A 23,586-nucleotide genomic window follows, 5' to 3' on the forward strand; every position below is an offset into this window, starting at 1 on the left:
GTCCTTTTAAATAAAAGTAAATGTGGTTGTTTTGGTATTTGGCAGTTAGTTTCTGCTTCTCTAGGAGGCTCTAACTTGTAAGAACAAAACCAGATTCTTCTCTGCCATGCTTCTCACTGGAAGTATCTTGAACTTGCTGGTTTTTCAGTTCACTGAATGACTGAGTCCAAAGGAAGGTGGCACAGGGCTCCTTAGGAAGGATGCCTTCTGATTGCCCTGAGGCATACACTTCAGTGGGAAAGCCACTTAGAATGACAAAAGACAGAATATGGGGCCAAAACCAAATATGAGAGTAATTTAGACCAGTCTGTCTGCTTTAGACCACATTCAAGGCTGGTTGTCTATAAGCTTCCACTTGGGAGTCCAAGTAGAGGAGCATCAGGAGCCAGGGGTCTTAGAGTGATAGTAATCATGGGTTTACTTTTACTTCATCCTCCTGGATTAATGATCTTTTCCCTTTGTAAATCCTTAGTATTCTGAGAAAACAGGGTCCTTGGTCTCTTCCCATTTGTTCAGCACAGTTTCTTGGCACTACTTTGTGCCAAGATCAAAGGACAGAGTGATGAATCAGATGTGGTGCTGACCTGGGAGAGTTCTCTCTTCACACACATGTACTTGTGGATAGGGGAGTAAAGATGCGAGACTTAGGGTCCCACCTGACTTAAGTTATGGGTCACGCTCCTTGTTGGTAGTATACCCAGTGTGTTTTTGAAGTGGCCTTTTTGAAGAAGGTATTCCTTTCAGATGTTAATTTGCCCCATCAACGTTAAGTTTTGTTTTTGTTTTTGTTTTTGTTTTTGTTTTTGTTTTTTGTTAACTCTGAAGCCTGTTTTATCTCAAAACAATTCTGATTAAACTCTTGTTGGGAGCATCCTTCCTTCCTTCTCCAGTGCAGCACCTGGGATGTCATTGACCTTCTGTCCATGAGTCAGTGTCCTGCATATTATCTGATCTTTATAAAACTGGTGCTGAGTCATTGGGAAAGGTTAAATTATGCGCCATTCTCCTGCTTTTGGAACAGACTAGATATAAATAAAGAGCTGTCTGCCACCACATAGAGCTTTTTGAGTTTTGGTATCTCTTCAATATGTTCTCCTACTTCCCTTTCTCTTTTCAGGGCGTATGTTCTCATTTAGCATGACTCTCCAAAAGATACAGTGATCTGAATAGAACCTGCATAATAACCTTGCCTCTCTGTATTGACAATCAGGAGTAGAAAATATCTGTAAATGTCTGTACTTGTTATAAAATAAGACCCAGAGAAAGGGGATAGCACTCCTAAGACCACATTGGTTTGCTAAAGAAGTGTTGTTAGGAAAAGAATTTCCATCTGTATAGGTTTCTTGAATCTGTGGACCACATATGCATTGTGTTCATTTGAAATTACTGTAAAGTTAGATTAAACCCTATAAGTAAGTCATGTTAAATCTGATTTTTTTTAATATTTGGCAAATAAAAAATAAATAACCTATAATGGGTTTTCTAAAAATTGAGTGAAACTTCTTGTTTTACCAAGGATTTTTTAAATTTTTGAATTCTTTTTAAGAAGTAACAAAGTAATTCTAGTCCTATGAGGCAGATTTATATTGTAGTCGTACTATTACTTAGTAAAAGATGCTTTTAAATTTATTTTCCTTTGAAAACTGCTAAGAAGGAGTACTATAAATCAAGAAAGAATTAAGCTAGTAAAAGAAAGTAGGAATATTGGGTATAACCCTGAAATAGAAAAAGAACATAACTAGGAAAAGAGAACATTATTGGCAAGGTTCAATCAGGTCTGTGTGTAGTTAATATGATTGTACCAATGATAATTTCCTGGTTGAGGTCAATATCTATGGCACATAAAATGTTAATATTAGGGAAAGCAAAGTGAGATATATATATATATATATATATATATATATATATATATATATATATATATATATATATAAATACCTCTGTTATTTTTGTAAATCTAAAATCAGTTCAAAATAAAAAGAGCTTTGAAAAAATAGGAAAAATGCTATTTTTGTTCAGGATTTTCCCAGTGGGAAGGAAGGGAGGTACCTATTGTTGGTCTGCCATTCGGCCATGATTTTGCTTGTTACCCAGTTTAATCATTGTAATACTTCAGTGAATAAGATGTTACACTCCCCATTTTGTGTCTGAGGAAACTCTCAGACAGGGTAACTTGCTTATGGTTACGTATTTGTTAAATGATAGACTCACGTTTGAACTAACTACAAATCTAAAAAGCCGTGTCCCTTTCCTTATATTGTATGATGATATAAGCAAAGACTTAGTTGACATGAACACTGGGCTCCACAACATCTTATTTTATGTCTGAGATAAATTTATATCCAAAAATAAAATCTCTACCATGCACAAGGCACTGAGTCGATCCCAGCACCACCCAAAAAAAAAAAAATTATGTCAAAATATAGATTCTTGAAATGATTTGTGATGTTAAAATTCTTCCCAAAAGAGAGTCAGAATGTTTTCATGAAATACGATTAGCTATCACAAAATATTACCATAGAGTTTGAACGATGATTTGAGAGTGAGTGAGTGTGCTAACTTGCTTCTTTGAATTAACAAAGAGGAGTCATACTATGTTTGGTTTTAGACTTTTGATTTAAGAGCTTAGACTTATTTCCTTTAGTTTTATGATTTTTCTCTATAGCTTTCTTATGGAGTTAAAGAGAATGAGGTTTATAAGAAGGTTGCCAAATGTTTAAGAAAAAAATAATTATGACATCTATTGAGCACATACTCTGTCAGGTCCAGTTCCACCTCTCAGAAATAACACAGTGAACCAAACAGGCAATCTCACATTTATGGAACCTGTGTTCTAATCAGAGAAGCAAATACATACTATCTACTATGTTGATGATCAGTGTTTTAATGAAATATAAAGCAACAAAGGAAATACAAAACAAGAAGGATCCCAAGGATTGGAGTGCAAGGGCAATTGCAAGTTTAAGTAAGTGCTTCAGAGAGAACTCCCAGAAAAGGTACCATTTGAGAAGGTTTGAAGGAGATGATTGAGTGAACTGTGCAGAATTCTGGGGTAAAAGCTATCTAGACATAGGGAACAGCGTATGCAAAGGCCCTGAGCCAGCAGCAAATTTAATGTCCCTGTGGGACTACAAAGAAACCTTTGTAGATAGAGCAGAGTAAGTGAAAGGAAGAGTAGCAGGCAATAAAGTCAGAGTGCTAATGGGTTTTTTTTAGAAGGATGCTGATGAGCAGATAGGGTCTGTAGGCATTTGTAAGGACTTTCAAGTTTATTTTGAATAAAATGGAAAGCCACAGAAGAAATTTGAACTAAAAACCTTGACCGCATCAGTCTGATTGCTGTGAATACAGATTTGGGGCAGGGACTGGCACAGAAACCAGTAAGGAGGTTATTACATTAAGTAGATGAGAAAGCGTAGCAGGCCTGGGATAGTACCAGATGGGCTTGTGGCCCAGACATAAGGTATGAGGGAGAAACCGGCATCCAAGGAAACTCTGAGTTATGACTTGAGCGATAGGGAGGATGGAGAAGACCACAGGAGGTGCAGTGAGAACTTTTGTAAGGAGGAGTGGAGTACAGTCAGGGGCCCTCTGGATAGTTGAGTAGGAAATGCTGGTTTGACATGTAAATGGAGATGTTCGATGGCAGTTGGATACAGCTACATTAGTCTGCAGTTAGAGCTGAGGTCAGAGCTACACATCTGAATCTGAGGGTAAAATATTAATGACATTCATGCTCTAGACAAGATGAGACCTCCAAGAGTTTAAGAAGAGGTAGAGTCCTGAGCTCGGGCATCCAGCAGGAATAAGGGCAGTGGTAGCAACCAGCCAAGGAGATTGAGGAGAAGCAGCAGATAAAGCAGGAGAAACAAGAGCATGGTGTCCTGAAAACCGCGTCCATTTGTGTTGCCAGAGCCAGGCTTGCTCACCAGGTCAGCTACTGCTGTCCAGTAAGGTCAGCATGAATTTCCTTCAGATATAAGTTTATCGTTCATGTGGAAAATGGTAAATGCTATTTTAAAATCCCTATTGCTGTTCCCCGGCAGCACTAGCTTTAGAAGTAAGATAACTAGATTCCAGTCCAAGGTTTGCCTCTAAATCCGAGGCCAAAATCATTTAATCTGACTGAGGTCCTTGCACTTTAAAAGACAGATAAGAGGGCTGGGGATGTGGCTCAGTGGTAGTGCACTTGACAAGGAGGCACAAGGCCCCAAGTTCAATCCTGGGGATTGAACTTACCATTTAATGTCTATCCCGAATGTTATTGTGGAGACAATACATTATGATCTGTGAGCTAAAGTGGGCCGTGCAAATAAAAAGTGTTTTTTTAAAATGATTAAAGGTGATGATATACCCATATTGTCTTTTGCTTTATTAATGGAAGAAAGATGTGATTGGCATTTTTTGGAAAGTGGTTATTAGATTAAAATAAACATTCTCTTTCTATTACATGTCTAGAAACAGAACAGACTACTTTACATTACCTAAAATGTGCTCATGGTTTGATGTGGCCGTTGCCTCCCTCTTCTGTGTTTTAGGCCTTCAATCAAGCCGGAGCAGGGCCGTACAGTGAACTTGTCCTTTGCCAGACACCAGCATCTGCCCCTGATCCCGTCTCCACTCTCTGTGTCCTGGAGGAAGAGCCTCTCAGTGCCTCCCCTGACTCACCCTCCGTGTGCCTTGTACTGACCTGGGAAGAGCCGTGCAATAATGGGTCTGAAATCCTCGCCTACAACATTGACCTTGGAGATGCCAGCATTACCGTGGGCAACACCACCACCCATGTTGTGAAAGGTCTCCTTCCAGAAACCTCCTACCGGTGAGTGCAGGAGAGTAGAAGTAAAACCATGCTGACTGCTCAGCCCTGGGGGCTGCACTTCCTGAAGTCTAACAGCCAAAGCCAAGGATTCTAGCCATTCTTACCCTGAAGGATACTAACTGCAAATATGGCTTAAAAATTTGCATTGCTTTCTACTTATTGAGTCAGTTAAAAATTCATACAATTCTTAATCTCAAAGAGAATTTTAACTGCCACTTAAAATCAGTAATTCTTGACCATCTTCTTTTCTCTGTGGTACTAGGAACTGAACTCAGGGTTGTTCTGTCACTGAGCTACACCCCAGGACCCCCTCCTGCTTTTGAGACAAGGTCTTGCTAAGTTGCCCAGACTGGCTTCAAACTTGTGATCCCCCTGCCTCGGCCTCCTGAGTTACTGCGATTACAGGCGTGTGCCACCACAGACAGCCCATCACTTTTTTTCTTTGTGTGTTTTCACAGTGATTCATCTCATTCTGTGGCCACCTTGGTCCCCACCTGGAAGCAGGGCACTCCCATTCTTCTCAGTCCCCCATAACAGATAACAGTGTTACAGAGCATTTATGATATAGATTTTACTCATAATTTCACAAGAGGCCTGGGAAAACAATTACCTCACACGCAGTTGCACAAACCCCAGTTAACATCTGCATTCTCTCCCCCAGAGCTGTTAACCTGGGAGCACCTTCCTCTTCTCACACTCCTGTTTCTCCTTTGAGGCCCTTCAAAATTTCAAATAATTCAGCTCTGTCCCCAGGTTGCTAAAGCCCACTCAAAGCAAAAAGCTTGCAATTAGCAAGACCACATCATTAGAAGAAGTGCAGGAACCATCTCTGGTTATTCAAGTGTGCCCCAGAAGGGCTCCTGTGTTTTAAGGAGGTGTGAGAGCGAATGGCCTCAGACTCCAGCCATGAGCTAGATGTCTCTAGGCAATAAACTTATTCTGTGAGTCCCAGTTTCTTCTGCAAAATGATAACAAGGATTTACTTTTTCATCATTTTGTAAAGAGTAAGTAAGTGAGTATCAAATGCTTCTAACAGGGCCCAGCAGGGTATTGCAAGTGCTCATCAGTGAAACATTATAGTTTGATCAACATCAAGATCCTCATCCAGAAAAAAATTAGCTCTCTTCAGTAGGGCAGGGGAGTGAAGGGCAAGAGATTAACTTGCTGCCAAAAGAGGGGCTTATCATTTTACTTATTTTTTTTTTCTGCAGAGCTTACTGATTCTGTGGTCTAATAGACTAGGCTTTTCCCCCCCCAGGAACTAAAGAAAGAAATCAGCTAATCAGCTGAAGATAACAAAAATCCCACCTGACATATTGTATTATTTTTGCCTCTGTTTCCCTCTTACCAGATCTTTCTTTTATGAGTAATTTATGTATTTGTTTTGCTTTCCAGAACAGTGGCAGGCTTTTTTGTTTGTTTATACACTCTCATTCTTTTAAGAACTTGCAGTTGAGCTCAGTGTGCACTGTGGCTTTATCCAACACTCTCCGCCAGCCTTCAGAGCACTCACAGATTTGAGGGACTCTTAAGTACAAGCCAAGAGGTGGTCATAATGTTATTTTCATCGTTTGGTGAAAATAACATTGTACACAAAGACCTATTGGAGTTTCAGAGAGGATGATCCTTGCTTCAGAATGGTCAGGATGGTTGAAGATAGGACTTGAGAACTTGGCATGTAGCTCAGAGGAAGAGCACTTTCCCGGCATGCATAGGACCCTGGGTTTGATTCTTAGCACCACACACATGAAAGAGAGAAAGAGAGAAGTAAGACTTGAGATGGAAACTGAATAAAGGGAGTGTACATACACAAAGAGGCAGGATGAGGGCACTGTTTCATTTTTAGTGTTTAGCCAATCCCAGAAAACCTTTTTCACCCCTGTTAACCAATTTTGCAGTGCCTGTGTCCAAAGCACTGGGTTCAGGTGCTCAGGAAATCCAGAGATGATTAAACCCAGATTCTGACCTCAGGGAATTTCCCAGTGTGGATGCTCTAAGAATATCTGACCATGAAGTCAACCTGCTGCAGGAAGTGACTGAGGGATTCCATCTCCCAGCTATTTCTAGGAGACCGGGTGTCAAGTGTTGTCCACCTTGATCCCTCAGGCCAGAACTTTGCAAAAGCTACACTTGTACAGACTTACAGGAAGTTTTTTGTCTTCTCCAGTCTGCACCCATCTCTACCCCAGAGAGGGCTCAAAGCCTTAGATCAGTCCTATGAACATTCAGGTCCTAAGTTTATAAAGGGACTTTGGGGCAAGGTGTTAGCCCAAGAATTTCCCTTTTTCCTGACACTGGGCTTAAATAATTATAAAACTTTAAGATTTGTGTAAGGTAACACTGGCGGTCTGTTGATTTGCTAATCAATCTACAATCAAATGACTTAGAAAAAGAAATCTAGAGCTCAAAGACTCAAATGAATGTTGGATATTGAGAGTCTGTTTACAGAAAAACCAATTATAGTTCAAATGGTCAAAAAATGTCTTCCTTGTAAGTGGCTGATGTGAAAACATGTTAGTACCTCAGAGGTTAATTCTGTTATGGAGAAGATGAAATGCTTTAATAATATAGGAACTATGGAAAGCTTAGATTAGAAAGTTAAATTTATTTAATGCCAGTATAAATAATTTAGTACTACTGTGCTAGGGCTAGTATAGTATACTGAGCTGGAGAGAAAGTCATGTTTGGAGATATTACCTGTTAGCTTTACAGGATGACTTACGAGATCCTGTTTTAGACAGATTGCATGAAAATTAAATAGCTATAGGAAAGACGCATCTTTAGTCCTAATCATTGCATGGATTCTTGGCCAAAAAAACAAAAAACATTTTGGCCCGAGTCTTTTATTTTAGGCTATTAAAATAATTAATAATTAAGTTCAACCATTATACATTAGGAATTTAGTTTTCTGTTCACGGTTGGGTTCTCTAAGTACTATATGGTAGAATTCTGGTCATCCCCACAGTCTTGTAATATTATGTTTCAGAAATACACTTGCAATAGTTATAGTGACATACAAAATGAGTATTTCAAGGAACTAGGGGTATAATTTTGGTCCAATCAATTTTTATCTCACCCTTTTCTGTCCCATAAATTGATTGAAATATAAGTGAACAGATCGTGATTTTCTAGACAAAAGTGTAGACTGAAACGTTTTAAGCAGGCCATGGAGCTTTGATAAAGGAAAGACTTGTGGTTTTTTTTTTGTTTGTTTGTTTGTTTTTGTTTTTTTAATTTTGTTTGTTTTGTTTTTGACTTTCAGCAGTTACACATTGTTCTCACAGGGAGCTTATTCTTTCTCCTTGTGGTGAGGAGAGGATTGTGAACCTCTGTAATGAATCTACTGAGGCAGAAATGGGTTTTCAGCAGATGTGTCATTTCTCTTTTTTTTTTTAATTTTTTTTATTGATTATTTAAAGCATTACATAGCTCATGATATATCATCTTTCATACATTTGACTCAAATTGTGTTTTGAACTCCCATTTTCACCCCAAATACAGATTGCAGAATCACATCTGTTACATATTCACATTTTTACATAATGCCATATTAGTGACTGTTGTATTCTGCTACCTTTCCTATCCCCTACTATCCCCCCTCTCCTCCCCTCCCATCTTCCCTCTCTACCTCCCCTGCTGTTGTTCAATTCTCTCCCTTTTTTTCCCTCCCCCTTGCCCCTCATAACCTCTTATAATTTTATGTATCATTGAAGGTCTCCTACTATTTCCATGTGCTTTCCCTTCTCTCTCCATTTCTCTCCCCCCATTTGTCTTTGCTTACTGTAGTCTTTTCCTCATGCTCTTCCTTCCTGTTCTGTTCTTAGTTGTTCTCTTTATATCAAATCAGACATTTGGCATTTGTTTTTTAGGGCTTGGCTAGCTTCATTTAGCATAATGTGCTCTAATGCCATCCATTTCCCTGCAAATTCTATGATTTTGTCATTTCTTAGTGCTGCATAATACTCCATTGTGTATAGATGCCACATTTTTTTTATCCATTCATCTATTGAGGGGCATCTAGATTGGTTCCACAGTCTAGCTATTGTGAATTGTGCCGCTATAATCATTGATGCAGCCGTATCCCTATAGAGCGCTTTTTTAAGGTCCTCAGGGAATAGTCTGAGAAGTGCGATAGCTGGGTCAAATGGTGGATCCATTCCTAGCTTTCCCAGGAATCTCCATACTGCTTTCCAAATTGGCCTCACCATTTTGCAGCCCCACCAGCAGTGTACAAGTGTACCCTTTTCCCCACATCCCCGCCAACACTTATTGTTGTTTGACTTCATCATGGCTGCCAATCTTACTGGAGTGAGATGGTATCTTAGGGTGGTTTTGATTTGCATTTCTCTGATTGCTAGAGATGGTGAGCATTTTTTCATGTACTTGTTGATTGATTGTATGTCCTCCTCTGAGAAGTGTCTGTTCAGGTCCTTGGCCCATTTGTTAATTGGGTTATTTGTTATCTTATTGTTTAATTTTTTGAGTTCTTTGTACATTCTGGATATTAGGGCTCTATCAGAGGTGTGGGGGGTAAAAATTTGTTCCCAGGATGTAGGCTCTCTATTTACCTCTTTTATTGTTTCTCTTGCTGAGAAAAAACTTTTTAGTTTAAGTAAGTCCCATTTGTTTATTCTTGTTGTTAACTCTTGGGCTATGGGTGTCCTATTAAGGAATTTGGAGCCCGACCCCACAATATGTAGATCGTAGCCAACTTTTTCTTCTATCAGACGCAGTGTCTCTGATTTGATATCTAGCTCCCTGATCCATTTTGAGTTAATTTTTGTGGATGGCGAGAGAAAGGGATTCAATTTCATTTTGTTGCATATGGATTTCCAATTTTCCCAGCACCATTTGTTGAAGATGCTATCCTTCCTCCATTGCATGCTTTTAGCCCCTTTATCAAATATAAGATAGTTGTAACTTTGTGGATTAGTCTCTGTGTCTTCTATTCTGTACCATTGGTCCACCTGCCTGTTTTGGTACCAGTACCATGCTGTTTTTGTTACTATTGCTTTGTAGTACAGTTTGATCTCTGGTATTGCTATACCTCCAGATTCACACTTCCTGCTTAGAATTGCTTTTGCTATTCTGGGTCTTTTGTTTTTCCATATGAATTTCATGATTGCTTTGTCTATTTCTACAAGAAATGCCGTTGGGATTTTGATTGGCATCGCATTAAACCTGTAGAGAACTTTGGGTAATATCGCCATTTTGATGATGTTAGTTCTGCCTATCCATGAACAGGGTACATTTTTCCATCTTCTGAGATCTTCTTCTATCTCTCTCTTTAGGGTTCTGTAGTTTTCATTGTATAAATCTTTCACCTCTTTTGTTAGGTTGATTCCCAAGTATCTTATTTTCTTTGAGGATATTGTGAATGGAGTGGTTTTCCTTATTTCCATTTCAGAGGTTTTGTTGCTGATATACAGGAATGCCTTTGATTTATGCGTGTTGATTTTATAACCTGCCACTTTGCTGAATTCATTTATTAACTCTAGCAGCTTCTTTGTAGACTCTTTTGGGTCTGTTAAGTATATTATCATGTCATCCGCAAATTTATCCCTTGGTTTGCTGACAGGCCCTGGATTGGAATTTCAGTGCTGGTTTTTGTTGTTATTGTTTTTACACTACTGGGGACTGAACCCAGGCGTGCCCTACCATTGAGCTATATCCTCAGCCCTTTATATCTTTTTTATTTTGAGACAAGGTTTCACTAAGTTGCTGAGGCTGACCTCAAATTTGAGATTCTCCTTCCTCAGCCTCCCACGTAGCTGGGATTACAAACGTGCACCCCTGCTATAATGGTGTTCTTTTTAAAGACATTACTTTCAAGTGTAGAAGTGAGTTTAAAATTTAATTTCTGTTTTAGTTTGAAAAGGGGAAAAAAGTTACTAGAAATGGCTTTCCTTTGAATGGGTCCAGCCATGTAGAGCTATACATAACCTTTGTGAGGTGAAGGAGGCCTGGGTCTCCTGGTATAGCCCCTTCTCAGCTCTGGGCCGAGCATCCCTAGGGATCAGGGTATTGTTCCAGCTTCATCTAAACTCAGACCCCAGGACTAGAGTGTAGCTCTCGAGGTGTGGCTCCTAGACCAGCAGCAGCAGCATCACACTTACTCATTAAAATACCAATCATGAGGCCCCGCCTCAGCACTGCAGAATCAGAAGCCTAGGGATGGGGCCTAGTATTGTGCTTTATTGGCCTCTCAGGATAATTTGGTGCAAGTTAAATTTGAAAACCACTACCCTAGAGCAATAATTCTTAAATGTCAGTGTGTATCAGTTGCCTAGAGAGTGTTTGCCAAATACCAGTGTCTGAGTCCCACTCTTGTAGACCATGATTAGTAGGCCCAGAAGGGAACTAAACATCATCGTCTTATAAAATGTCAGCTGTCTCTCAGCGAACTGTCACCATCATTCAAATCTTAGCTCAGAACAATTCCTGCTTCCTGATGACCTCTCCATCTGTGGTGCTTAGATCTCTGGGGATGGTATGACGGTCTCAGAGCAAAACAGGGCTGTTACCTTCCTACTTCTGTATCCTGAGCTATTAGTAAAGTTGCCCAAGATTCCCTTTTTTGGCAATCTCATTATATGTCTGACTCATGATAAGCTGGCAAACAACCCAAATGTAGATTTATTTCTTGTGCTCATTTATGCTTTTTGCTGAGTAAAAAGGGAATGAAAACATTATTTTTTTCCTTACTATGTGATAAGTGCTATGTAAGTGAATCATAGATCATTTCACTGTGACAAGATGAGATGGCTTTTATTAGGAGGCAAGTTGTGAATAATTCACAAGTAACAAACTGGAGTTACCCTTGACTTCAATCCCTCACTTACTGTCTCTGTGACCTTTGGCAAGGTATTTAAACTCTGTGTGTCTCCATTTCCTTATAATGTAAAATGATGGTAACAATTTTAACTACTTGGAAGAGTTGTTGTGTATTAATAAGATTTCAGGCACCTAGTCTAGTGCCCAAAACATAAGCATTTAGTGAATTATCTGTTAGTAACATTTGTAGGGAAGAAATGAGTCAGAAAGCAGGTCACCACCTTGCTGTAGGTTGGCTCCTGCATGGACGTCTAGCATTTGCTCTAAGCCATGGAAGACACTTAAGGTTTCCCCCAGCAAGGAGGGACATGAGAAAAGCAAGTCTCGGGGCCTACAGAAGGGACGGTGGCACTGCTGTCCGCAGCCTGTCAGGAGAAGGAGCTTGGTTGAAGGCCAAGGTTCTCCTCCACAGAACGTCTCTGAGTACTCTGATCAGAAGCTGTTTTCATATTTAGGATGTCATTTCATATGACATTTGGAAGTTACCTGACAGTGGTTCTCATAGTTTCCTTAGCTAGATGATTAGGTGGTGGGCCGGGGCGAGGGAGCTGTGAAAAGCCCAACCTGGCTTCTCAGGCCTCTTGTCTCCCACCCCTTCCCCCAGGGCCTAGGACATCTTGCGTACTGGTGTGGCTAGACATGATAGGGAAAGTCATCTTCCCCAGTTAAAGATGATTTGTTTTGAAAGTTATTCTTCTTTTGATATATTTAGTGTTTAGAATTTGACTATGTATGAAGTACATTATAGAAATGTATTTGACATCTAAATTAGATATTTTAGCAGTGAATTTTTAATCAAAATTTGAAAAGATATGACTCTTAATTTGATTTATTTAATCAGTAGTATTACTGTATTGATAAATATAGCTGACTCCTACAAACTTGAGATTTTTCACAGTACCCTGGACAAAATACAATATGCTTGGGTTATATCACTGCCTTTAATTGGAAAGTAAAATTCTATTTCCCTTGTACTTAAGATTCCAAAAACAGATGGAATACAAGTTAAAAAAAAAAAAAAGTTTGTGGGTCCCACCTAAACTTCAAGATTAAAATCTTATTTTGGCTAAAGGGAAAACTTCTTAAGTTTCAGTTTGAAATAGATTTTAATTAAACAGAACTTGAAGCTCATTTTTTGTTTTCTAAGGTGAATTCTTAGAATTGTTCCTCAGGTGAGTATGTTTCTCATCGTTCCCTCTTTTTCTCTTTCCAGGTTTTTTATTGGTGCATTATAGTTGTACATATGATGGGATTTGTTGTTATATATCCATGCATGCACAAAACATAACAATATACTTTAGTCACTATCACTCTGTAATACTTCTTCCTCCCTCCCCATCTTCCACTGACCTGATCTCCCTTGGTTTTTCATGAGATTCCCATCCACTCTCCATCTTTCTTGTTCTTTTTCCTCTCTAGCTTCCATATATGAGAGAAAACACTTGATCCTTGACCTTTTGAGTTTGGCTTATTTCACTTAATGTAATGGTTCTTAATTCCATCCATTTTCCTGAAAATGACATAATTTCATTTTTCTTTATAGTTGAGTAGAACTCCATTGTGTATATATACCACATTTTCTTTTTTTTTTTTTTTTAAAGAGAGAGAGAGAGGAGAGAGAGAGAGAGAGAGAGAGAGAGAGAGAGAGAGAGAGAGAGAATTTTTAATATTTATTTTTTAGTTCTCGGTGGACACAACATCTTTGTTGGTATGTGGTGCTGAGGATCGAACCCGGGCCGCACGCATGCCAGGCGAGTGCGCTACCGCTTGAGCCACATCCCCAGCCCCGACCACATTTTCTTAGTTCCATAGTTTGGCTATTATGAATTATGCTCCTGTAAACATGGGTGTGCATATGTCACTGTAGTATGATGACTTTAATTCTTTAGGATAAATATCTAGGTGTGGTATAGCTAGACATGTGGTGGTTCCAGTCCTAGTATTTTGAGGAACCACCATAGATAGCACCAATACCACCAACAGTGTAAAAGTGTTCCTTTTTTTCCACATCCCTCTAGCTTTCATTATTATTTATATTCAGGATGACTGCCATTCTGACTGATATGAGATATCTTAGTGTTAGTTTTGATTTACATTTCTCTAATTGCTCATGATGTAGGACATTTTTTCATATATTTGTAAGCGATTTTTATTTCTTATGAGAAGTATATGTAATTAATTTGCCCATTTATTAATTGGGTCATTTGGGGGTTTTGCTGTTAAGTTTTTTTAAAATTTTTATATAGTACATATTAATTCCTTTGTCAGGAAAGTAGCTAGCTAATATTTTCTCCCATTCTATAGGTTCTCTCTTCACATTCTTGTTTCCTTTGCTGTGCAAAAGCTTTCAGATTTGATACCATCCCACTTATTAACTTAGCATTATTTCCTAAGTGTTAGGGGTCCTATTGAGAAATTTGTTGCCTATGCCTATATGCTGGAGTGTTGACCTGGAGTTATATAGCATTTGCTCTAAGCGATGGAAGACACTTAAGGTTTCCCCTAATTCCTAGGTCTTTGATCCATTTTGAGTTGACTTTCATGCAGAATGAGGGATAAAGGTCTAATTTCATTCTTCTACATAGGAATAAGCAATTTCCCCATTTGTTAAAAAGGCTATCTTTTTCTCCAGTGTATATTTTCGACACCTTTGTCAAGGATCAGATGGCTGTAAATGTGTGGATTTGTCTCTGTGTCTTTTGTTCTTTACCATTGGTCTATGTGTCTGTCTTGATGTCATTACTATGCAATTTTTGTTCCTATAGCTCTGTAGTATAATTTGAAGTTAGATTTTGATATGCCTCTACCATTCCTTTTATGGCTTAGAATTACCTTGACTATTTCGGGTCTTTTATTCTTACAAATGAATTTTAAGATTTTTTTTTTTTTTTAGTTCCCTGAAGAATGTCGTTGGTATTTTGATGGGGATTCCATTAAATCTGTATATTGCTTTTGGTAGTGTGACCATTTTAATAATATTAATTCTCCTTATCCATGAACATGGAAGGTCTTTCCTGTCATCTAAGGCCTTCTTCGATTTTCTATAGAAGACTTCATTGTTGTTATATAGGAAAGCTATTGATTTTTGTATGTTGATTTTATAATTTGCTACTTTGCCAGATTTGCTTCTTAGCTCTTAACAGTCTTATGTCATCATTCCCTGTTATGAGGATTGGGAAGTTATTTTCACACACTACCATTTTTCACTCTAAAACAAAGGAGACAATACTTGCCATTGTCCTCACCTCCTTCAGCTTTCTCAGCCTTCAGTACCCAGAGTTCTTCATGTTTTTCCCAGGATACAAGACACCATCCTATTTTATCAGTTCTTCAGTTTTATTTTATTTTTGATTGTCCCTTTGTCATTAAAACTAATTAATGTTAGCTCAGTTGTATCAGCTGCACAGGAAAATGGTTTTCATGAATTTTTTACTGAAAAAAATGTAGTTTTATAAAAATGGAAGGATAGGTTGAACTGAGTATTTTAGAGTCTAGGTGTTTGGTTTCAGGACTACACACTGTTTGAATAAAGTGAAAGCAAATTTGTTGACTTTTCTAAATGTCTGCTTCATTTGGCAAAAGGCAGCGGTTGAATTAAAAGTATGGTTTGAAATGATCTTTTGGTCAGATTTGTACCGTATTAGGTCCAAGTTATGACAGGAAAGTGTGGTGGGCACAGGAAGGCCTTTGAACCCTTTGAACCCCAAGGGACCAACTCCACATCCCAGTCTGACCCATCTGACCCGTGTCCAACATAAAATCAAGGTTAACCGCCTGCACTTAGCCGAGCTTCAGTTCCTTTGCTTGTAAACTGGACAAAGTGATCCTGCCTCATTGGACCAGAATAGAAATTAGAGACAGTATTGCATGTATCAGATCTAAACTGCATAGACAGTAGCTGCTATGTCATTAGGTCACCTTTCTAAGCTCTTTGAGTTGACTGTAGTGCCATTACCTCTAAAAGCAGAGATCATAGTTCCTACTCCAGAGCGTGGCGTGGTTTGCAGCTTGTTGGTTGTGATGCTTTCACTGCTCCTATTCTCATCCACCCCTGGGCTTTCATCCACACTGCTTCCCAGGGGGTGGTTTAGGAGGAAGCCAGTCCTCTTGGCCATAATTCAGAAGAAGGACTGAAACATGTTATTAGCAGGCTGGTCACATCATAGAGTAAGGCATGGCCGTCGTGGGCTAGGAAGGAGAGGGACCTGTGTGTGCCAGCACTGTGCCCTTCCTCCTGCTTGCTCAGCACACTTCCTGCTCTGTTGGAAGAATAACAGTCTCTGAAGAAATCAGAAGGATAACAGTTCTGCAAATTAGCATTTTAAAGTTCACCAAAGTGCTTTTGGCCGCTTGAATCCTTTTCTGATTGTATCTTAAAGTATAAGATGTTAGAAATTAGTGCCATGCACGGTGGCTCATGCTCATAATCCCAGCTGCTTGGGGGGCTGAGGCAGGAAGATGGCAGACCTGAGGGCAGCTGGGCAACTTAGCAAGACCTTGAAGGGCTGGGGATGTAGCTCGTGATAGAGCGCCCCTGGGTTCAACCCCTCCCTCAGTACCACATACACACATTAAAAAAAAATTAAAAGATATCCCCAATGTCCTTTAGTTAAATAATTCTGTCAGTGTGGCAAATATGATATTGTTCCCTTCTTATAGATGAGAAAACTGTTGCTTAAAGATGTTAGATAATTTCCCTGAATTCCTTCCCCAAAGTGACTAGCAGGATTCCCAAAGAAATTGCACTCCTAAAGAGAATTAAAATGCTGCCACGTTATTTGTTTTGGTGGTGGTGGGTAATGGTGAGGATTGTGTTTTTAAGGCTAAGATTATATGCCTAGCAAATGCTTCTGAGTGAAAGGTCAGAGAATCATAGAGCTAGAGACATAAGGAACTATAGAGGCTTTGGGGAAATAAGTGAATTCACAGAAGAAATCAAATCATCTTGATACTTGTATTTTCTGATCTTTAAAAGAAATCCTTCAAAATGACTCATATCTCATAATCTTCGTTTTATTTTGTTTAGCAGAGTAGAACAGCAGTTTTAAGCAACTAATGACCTCACTTCCTTTGTGTTAAAGTAGCTAAGGACTATTTAAGACGCACAGAGCAAAAGAAAGGCTAAGGCTGCTTGGAGTACAAAATGAGCTCGTCTCAGAAGGACTGTGGGCCAGCAGATGGTAGAAAGGAAAGCACCTTGACATCTAGACTATATTTGCACCTGTGCCTAGGGTAAAGGAAAGGAATGGTGGGTTGAACACTGGAAGGACCTTAAGATAAATCTTGTAGTTGAGGAAATTTGTTATACCATTGAGGAAAAACCACAACTTACTGTCTGGTTTCTCTTCCTGAGAAGAGAAAGAGGGAAGTCATTTCTGCTATCATGATGACTTTTAAAGTTTTTTCCTTTCCAGTGGCAAGAACATTTGTTATTTTCCAATTGTGGGAAGAAGACCTTATATTAATATCATTAAAGCAATTTTATGAGACTCAAGAAGCAAGAGTTTTTTAATCTTTTAGTGTTACTCCGAAAGACTAAATTGCTTATAAAAAAGACCTTATGCAACCCCCCAGTAAAACAGAATCTAGGAAAAGTAAGGCCCTTTGTAATGGGGTTTTTCTGTACTTTACCACAGATAAGTATTTGCTAAATTCCACACCATGAGGTAGATATCTAGTTGTGGGTGCTACGAATAAAGATGTTATAAACATTTGTGTGAAGGTTTGCATATTAATTTCTCTAGAGTAAATACCTAAGAATGGGATTGCTAGGTTATATGATAGTGGTACATTTCGTGCTGTAAAGGAACTCTGTTCTCCAATGTTGTTAACCATTTTTCATTCTCATTAGAAAAATAATAGAGTTCCAGTTGCTTCTTATTCTTGTGTGTGTGATGTCAAACATCTTTTGTGTCCTTATTTACTATCTATAAAAACTCTTTACCTAATTCATGTTCCATTTTGAGCTCACTTTTATATCAGGTATAAGGTTAAGTTGAGGTTTATTTGTTTCTTCCCACACTATGTATTGAAACGATTCTTCTCTCTCCATAAAACAAGTTTTACACCTTTGTCAAAGATCAAGTGGCCACATCTGTGCGGGTCTATTTCTGGAGTTTGTGTTCTGTTGCCTTGATCTGTGTGTCTGTCTCTCTTCCATGCTGCCTTGATTACTGTAGTATTTGGTAAGTTCTAAAATCAGGTATTGTGATTCTTGCAAATTTATTATTATTTTTCAAATTTGCACTAACTAGTTCCTTTGACTTGCCACATAACTTTTAGAATCGGCTTGTCCTCATCTCCTCGTTTAATCCTGATGTGAACTGGGTGCACTGACCAACACTGTAACCCCAGGGTACTCCCAGCAACTCCAAAGGGTGAGGCGGGAGGATCATAGGTTGAGGCCAGCTCTGGCAACTTAGCAAGGCCCTGTCTCACAATAAAATTAAAAAAAGGGGTAGTAATGTAGCTCAGTGGCAGAACGCTTACCTAGCATGTGGGAGGCCCTGGGCTCAATCTTCAGTATCTTGCCTCACCCTCACCACCCCCAGAAGAACCAAAAGAATCCTGTGGGGGATTTTGTTTGACTGTTTTGAAGTGAGAGGCCACTAAAGGTCAATTGGGGGAGAATTAATAATTTTATTGTGAAGTCTTCCAGTTCATGAATACTATATGATTCTATTTGGATAGGTATTTAGTATTCCAGCATTGTCTTTGGTTTCCATTTATTTTGTTTCTTTCCTGTGTGTTACCTGCCTCCATCCCATACTCTACAACCTACTCCACCCTGTCCCACTGTCTGGGATGTCTAGTTAGTGCTGTTGAACAGGAGTGATGAGAGTAGGCACCCTTGCTCCTTTTCTTAAAGGGAAAGTATGTAATCTTTCATGGCTACTGTAATGTGGGTATTTTTGTAGGTGCCCTTTTCAGGTTGAAGAAGCTCCCTCCTATTCCTAATTTGCTGAGAATTTTTATCATGAATATGTTGGATGTTGTCAGATGCTTTTCCTTTATCAGTTGATATAATCTGTTTTTTCTTCTTTAGACTATCAATATGATGGGGGAAATGGTAGAATAGAAAACAGGAAGAAAAGAGAAGAAAAGAAGACTAGAGAATTTCCCCCATTCTCTGAACCTTTAGAGACATCCCTTCTGCTTTGAGGCAGACTTTCGTAGAACTCTGTCTATGCACACATCCACTCCTGAATTTAGTCTTCATGAGTTCAGGCTAGAAAATAATGGAGGGGGAAATGGCAAGTTCTCTATTGATTTGGTAAAATTAAAATTATATACTTCCACAGATCTGCCACCTATGATATGATTTCCAGAGTTCTTTGTACAGGTTTAATAGCTGCATTCAGTGAGGAACACAGGGTAGAAGAAGGTGCCTTGGGTCTGGGGATGTAGCTCAGTGGTGGAGCACTTGCTTAGCATTCACACAGTCCTGGGTTGACTCCAGACCTGTGGGAAGCTAACAAAATGTGCAGTCCACACAGACAGGGGGTTGAGGGAAAGGACAGCAGTCTCATCAGTGGGGCATTTGATGGTCTGGAGGATTTGTTTCAGTCAACTAGTTAGGAAATGTAAAGGAACAAGGAAGATAGGAATAATATTCCCACTGTACTTTTTAACTGTATTAGATGTTGAATTTCTAGACCATAAAGGTGATGTTAATATGTCTTTACTCTTCATAACACTGTGCACATAGGAAACTCCCAGTTGGGATTTTTACACATCTGAATGGCGTCCTGCTATAGCAGTGGCTGCTTAAGGGGCTGTGGCAGATGACTTCAGAGTTGTTAGGTGAGGCTGGAGAAAGGGAGTGTATCTATCCTGGGCTACCCAGGTCTTGGTCTTGAGTTACTCATTTTGTTCTTCTTTATTCCATAGCATTGCTTTAGGAACAAGTAATAAATACTCTGTTCGATGATTTTGATTTGTTTATTTTGATTGAAGAATTGCTGCTTCTTAAACTTGTATTGTCATCTTCCCCCCTTTCTCCAGGATCAGAATTCAGGCTATAAATGAAATTGGAGCTGGACCATTTAGTCAGTTCATTAAAGCGAAAACTCGGCCATTACCACCCTCACCTCCCAGGCTAGAATGTGCTGCAGCTGGTCCTCAGAGCCTGAAGCTAAAATGGGGAGACAGTAACTCCAAGACGCACACTGCCGATGACATAGTATACACTCTGCAGCTGGAGGACAGAAACAAGAGGTACGGGGCTGAGGGCATGCCAGGGACTTCTTGGCCTTGGCATGGGGTGAAGTCTCAACTCATTCTGTCTTACTCACTTACTCTTAAACACTCTTCCTTCTCATTCAAATAAGGGGCTGTGTATTTGACTCTTGTTTTATTCCCAAAGTTGTCCCCTCCATTTTCCATTTAGAATTTCTAAGCATTCAAAAGATCCTGATTTCCCTGTATGTGTAGTATATGTGTTCTTTTCCCTTCATAAAGCCAAATAATGGCGAGAAATAAGAAAGGAAATTGTCATTTCACTCTATGAAATAATGTATATTAGTCACGAGTACAGAGGGAGATAAGAATCAGGAAGAGATGTTACCTCTTTAAATATTCAGCGACCACTGGGACAACATGTTTACAAATCTGTGGATGATGTACAGATGAGGATTTTGCTCTGTAACTGTGGGCAATGCAAGATCAAATTAACCAGAGCAAATAGGAGATATTTTATGAGTGTTTCCATGGCCAGAAAACACTTGTGGCTATAGAAATCAAATCCAGCCTTTTGTGACATTATTTGTTTAACCTAACTTCATTTCCTCTGAAAATGGCCAATCAGAAGATAGGCGACTGAACTGTATTTGGGGATGATCAGATGCTAAGCGAAAGTTAATGATGACAGAATGTTCCATCGCCAAAGGTCCTGATCAGAGAGTCAAGCACTGGGGTTGGGGGATCACCATACAACTAAGGTAGCAATGGAGGAAACAGCATGCTTCCCCTTGCCACTGAAGCACAGAACCAGTGCTGGAATGGAAGCATCTCTGGAATTTCCTCTTTGTGCTTTGTAGTATTCTGTTTACATGGGGTCTTAGTTCCCACAGGATTCCCCATCCTATTTCAGTCTCCCACTCTGTAATCAGGCATTTTGATTGATTTGGGTGTAGTGGAGTCTGGGGGCCTTCTGTGAAGACCAAGATTCAAAGCAATACAAGGGAGCCTGCTACATCTGGCTCCTGTTCTCACAGCCACTGCAGTACACCGAGCTTCATAGAGACAGCTCCAGGCCACATCAGGGCTGGCCAGGCACCAGGAAAAACAATCTGTCATGGGCAAAGAAGGTCATAAGTAGCTGAAAGACAAAATGTCATCATACGCATTCTTTGTGCAAACTTGCTGGGAGGAGTTCAAGAAGCAGCCCCCTGATATCTCCAGTCAACTTCTCAGAGCTTTCAAGGAAGTGCTTAGAGAGATGGGAGACCATGATTGCTAAGAAGAAAGGGAAATTTGAAGACATGACAAAGACGGACTAGGCCTATGATGAAAGAGCCTTGAAAATCTATACCCTCCTAAAGGGGGAAACAAACAAGAAGTTCAAGGGCCCAACACACCCACGAGACTTCCTTCAACCCTCTTGTTCTACTCTGAGTATCATCCAAAGAGGAGCCCGGCCTGTGCAATGGTGGGCTTGCAGAGAAGCTGGGAGAGATGTGGAAACAACACCGCTGCAGATGAAGCAGCCTCAGGAAAAGAAGGAGCTGAAGGAAAAATAAGAAAGAATGCAGCCGCACACCCAGCTAGAGAAAGCTGGTGCAAGAAAGGGAGTCATCAAGGCTGAAAAAGGAAAAAGAGGCAAGAACGGCACCACGAAGAGGAAGGGAAGGAGGGAGGTGTGAAGATAAGGTGATTGTGCTTGAGTTGGTTCCTGTGAAGCTCTTTCCCTGTCTGTAAAGCGTGGAACTCCTTGAACATGGCTCATTCCTTTAAAAAAAAAAAAAGAATTGAAATGTAAGGCTGTGGTAGATTTGTTTTTAGATTGTACAATGACCTTTTGTATGTAGTTAACACACTACCAAATGCGCCAAACATACTACCAAATGTGTCTTTAGGTAGCCCTGTCCTGGTGATATTTTCAGTAGCTGTGATCCTTGCCAGGTACAGTTATGGGGAATATAACTTCACGTGGAAACTTGTTGTTCAGCACAAATTAGTTATATATGAGTTCAGTGTTTTTTCAAGTTTAGAAGTCTCTGGTGCAGCTTACATGAAATACTTATTGTTCTGGTAACAGTATTATTTTGTAATTGGAAAAAAGGTTGCAGTTACTCTGTTGACATTCTGAATGTGTCTAAGTAAGTACAATGTCTTATTAGTAAAAAGAGGATGGGGGAAGAAAGGGTAGTAGGAAGGAAGAAAAATATCCTCACGAATAATGATAGAACAAATAGTACCACAGGGAAAAGGGTCTAGGAATTAGGAGGAGCCGTGGCCGTCCTCCAAAGATGGAGGCACGAAGAACAGGGAAGGTTTCATTTGAACTTGATTTTGAAATGCCTCGCAGATCCAATAGTTTGAAGATAGGAGAACAAAAAGTGACTGCCCTATTGGAAACTGGTGCTGGTATAGAAAGCACAGAGAGAGCAGTGCTCTCTCCTGACAGGTTCATTAGAGATTAAATTCATTTTCCCTCATGCACAAGATCACTCATCCCATGGTGCTAGATTTCTTTGGATGTGTTTTCATAGGATGATTATTTTCTTATGAGGAACTCCTCAACTGGAGAAGGCTGGCGAGAACAGAAGAGAAACCACGATAAGTATATAAAGCTAGCCTTGGGGGTGAATTTTAAATGAGTCTTACATTTTTTCCCCAGGCTTCATTGATGATGGAAAGAACCATCCTTAGAGAATATCTTTTAGAAAAATATCTGTATAAAAAGAATATCTGTAGAATAAGGGAAGCACAGAAGAGTCACAGAAGCTAATGGCCGAGTTGGGATCACAGCCAGTGCCTCATACTCACACCGCCTCTGCTGCTACCTCCAGGGAGGCAGGAGGCCAGGCACCCCCATCTGGCTGCAGTCCTTCCCTGTGGGGCAGCCGTCCATGGTGGCTCATGGAGAACTCTACAGATCCAATCTAAGACTTTATGTGATACAGAACAGCTCCTGGGCACACAACAAAAGCTCCACAAGCACTCAACCAAATGAGTGTGCTGTCGTGAGGCATTTAAATATGCCAGGCAGAAAACAGTGCAGAAACCTAGTGATCAATACATTCTCCCCACAGCCGCCCCAAATAAATAGAGCCTGACTGGCCTTGTTCATCAAATAAATGATGCTAAATTTAAGTGACAATTTAAGAAATCTGACCATTACAAACAATATTTTTCTTAATTTCATGAGCTAGGATCCAAATTTATCTTTTCTAAATTAGATTTGCCAGTGCTCTCAGAAAGTTATTAAAGTGATGGGAATACAGAGCTTAATAAATTCTCATTCTATTTGTGGAATAATTTTATTCTGGGATTTAATAGGATGAGACAGCCTAGTTTTAGTTGGAAGATGACCTTCCTCTGTATCTTGAAAGTGAACTCTTGGAGTGAGTGACCTTGAATCCAAGACTTTAGATTTGAATCTTGACTCCTGAGGATCAGGAAGAAGCCATTTGAGTTGGACTCATCATAACGTTTGGTGTTAGCCTCGCTTTGTTAATTCTGGCCTTCAGCTGGGTCACTGGGACTTGGCCTGGCCTCGCCAGGTGAAAGAGCAGTGCCTTCTTCCCAGGCAGCAGCTGGCTTTTTCAGCAAGCTAGTTGCTAGAGCAGTTTCTAGCCACGGCTGGCAGGAACTCTGCACGTGTTCTACAGCATGCACGTTAAGTTCATTAACCAAGTTCTTGCTGTGAATGTGGCAAAAAAAAAATACATCCTGCTGAGGCCAAGGTGAGAACCAAAGATAGGTTCAGT

General features: G+C 39.8%; 1 protein-coding gene across 3 annotated transcripts in view; it reads left to right on the forward strand.

The window, feature by feature from the left end:
* FNDC3B (fibronectin type III domain containing 3B) overlaps positions 1-23,586 on the forward strand; it is a 325,384-nt gene that overhangs the window by 275,363 nt on the left and 26,435 nt on the right. For all 3 annotated transcript variants that reach the window (XM_081302600.1, XM_081302599.1, XM_081302601.1), the window contains exons 22-23: positions 4,539-4,819; positions 19,658-19,870. In XM_081302600.1, the coding sequence (XP_081158726.1) occupies positions 4,539-4,819; positions 19,658-19,870 (494 nt within the window). The remainder of the gene's footprint in view (positions 1-4,538; positions 4,820-19,657; positions 19,871-23,586) is intronic.

This window comes from Spermophilus citellus, assembly GCF_964194105.1.
Source record: "Spermophilus citellus genome assembly, chromosome: 7".
In the NCBI taxonomy this organism is placed as follows: domain Eukaryota; kingdom Metazoa; phylum Chordata; class Mammalia; order Rodentia; family Sciuridae; genus Spermophilus; species Spermophilus citellus.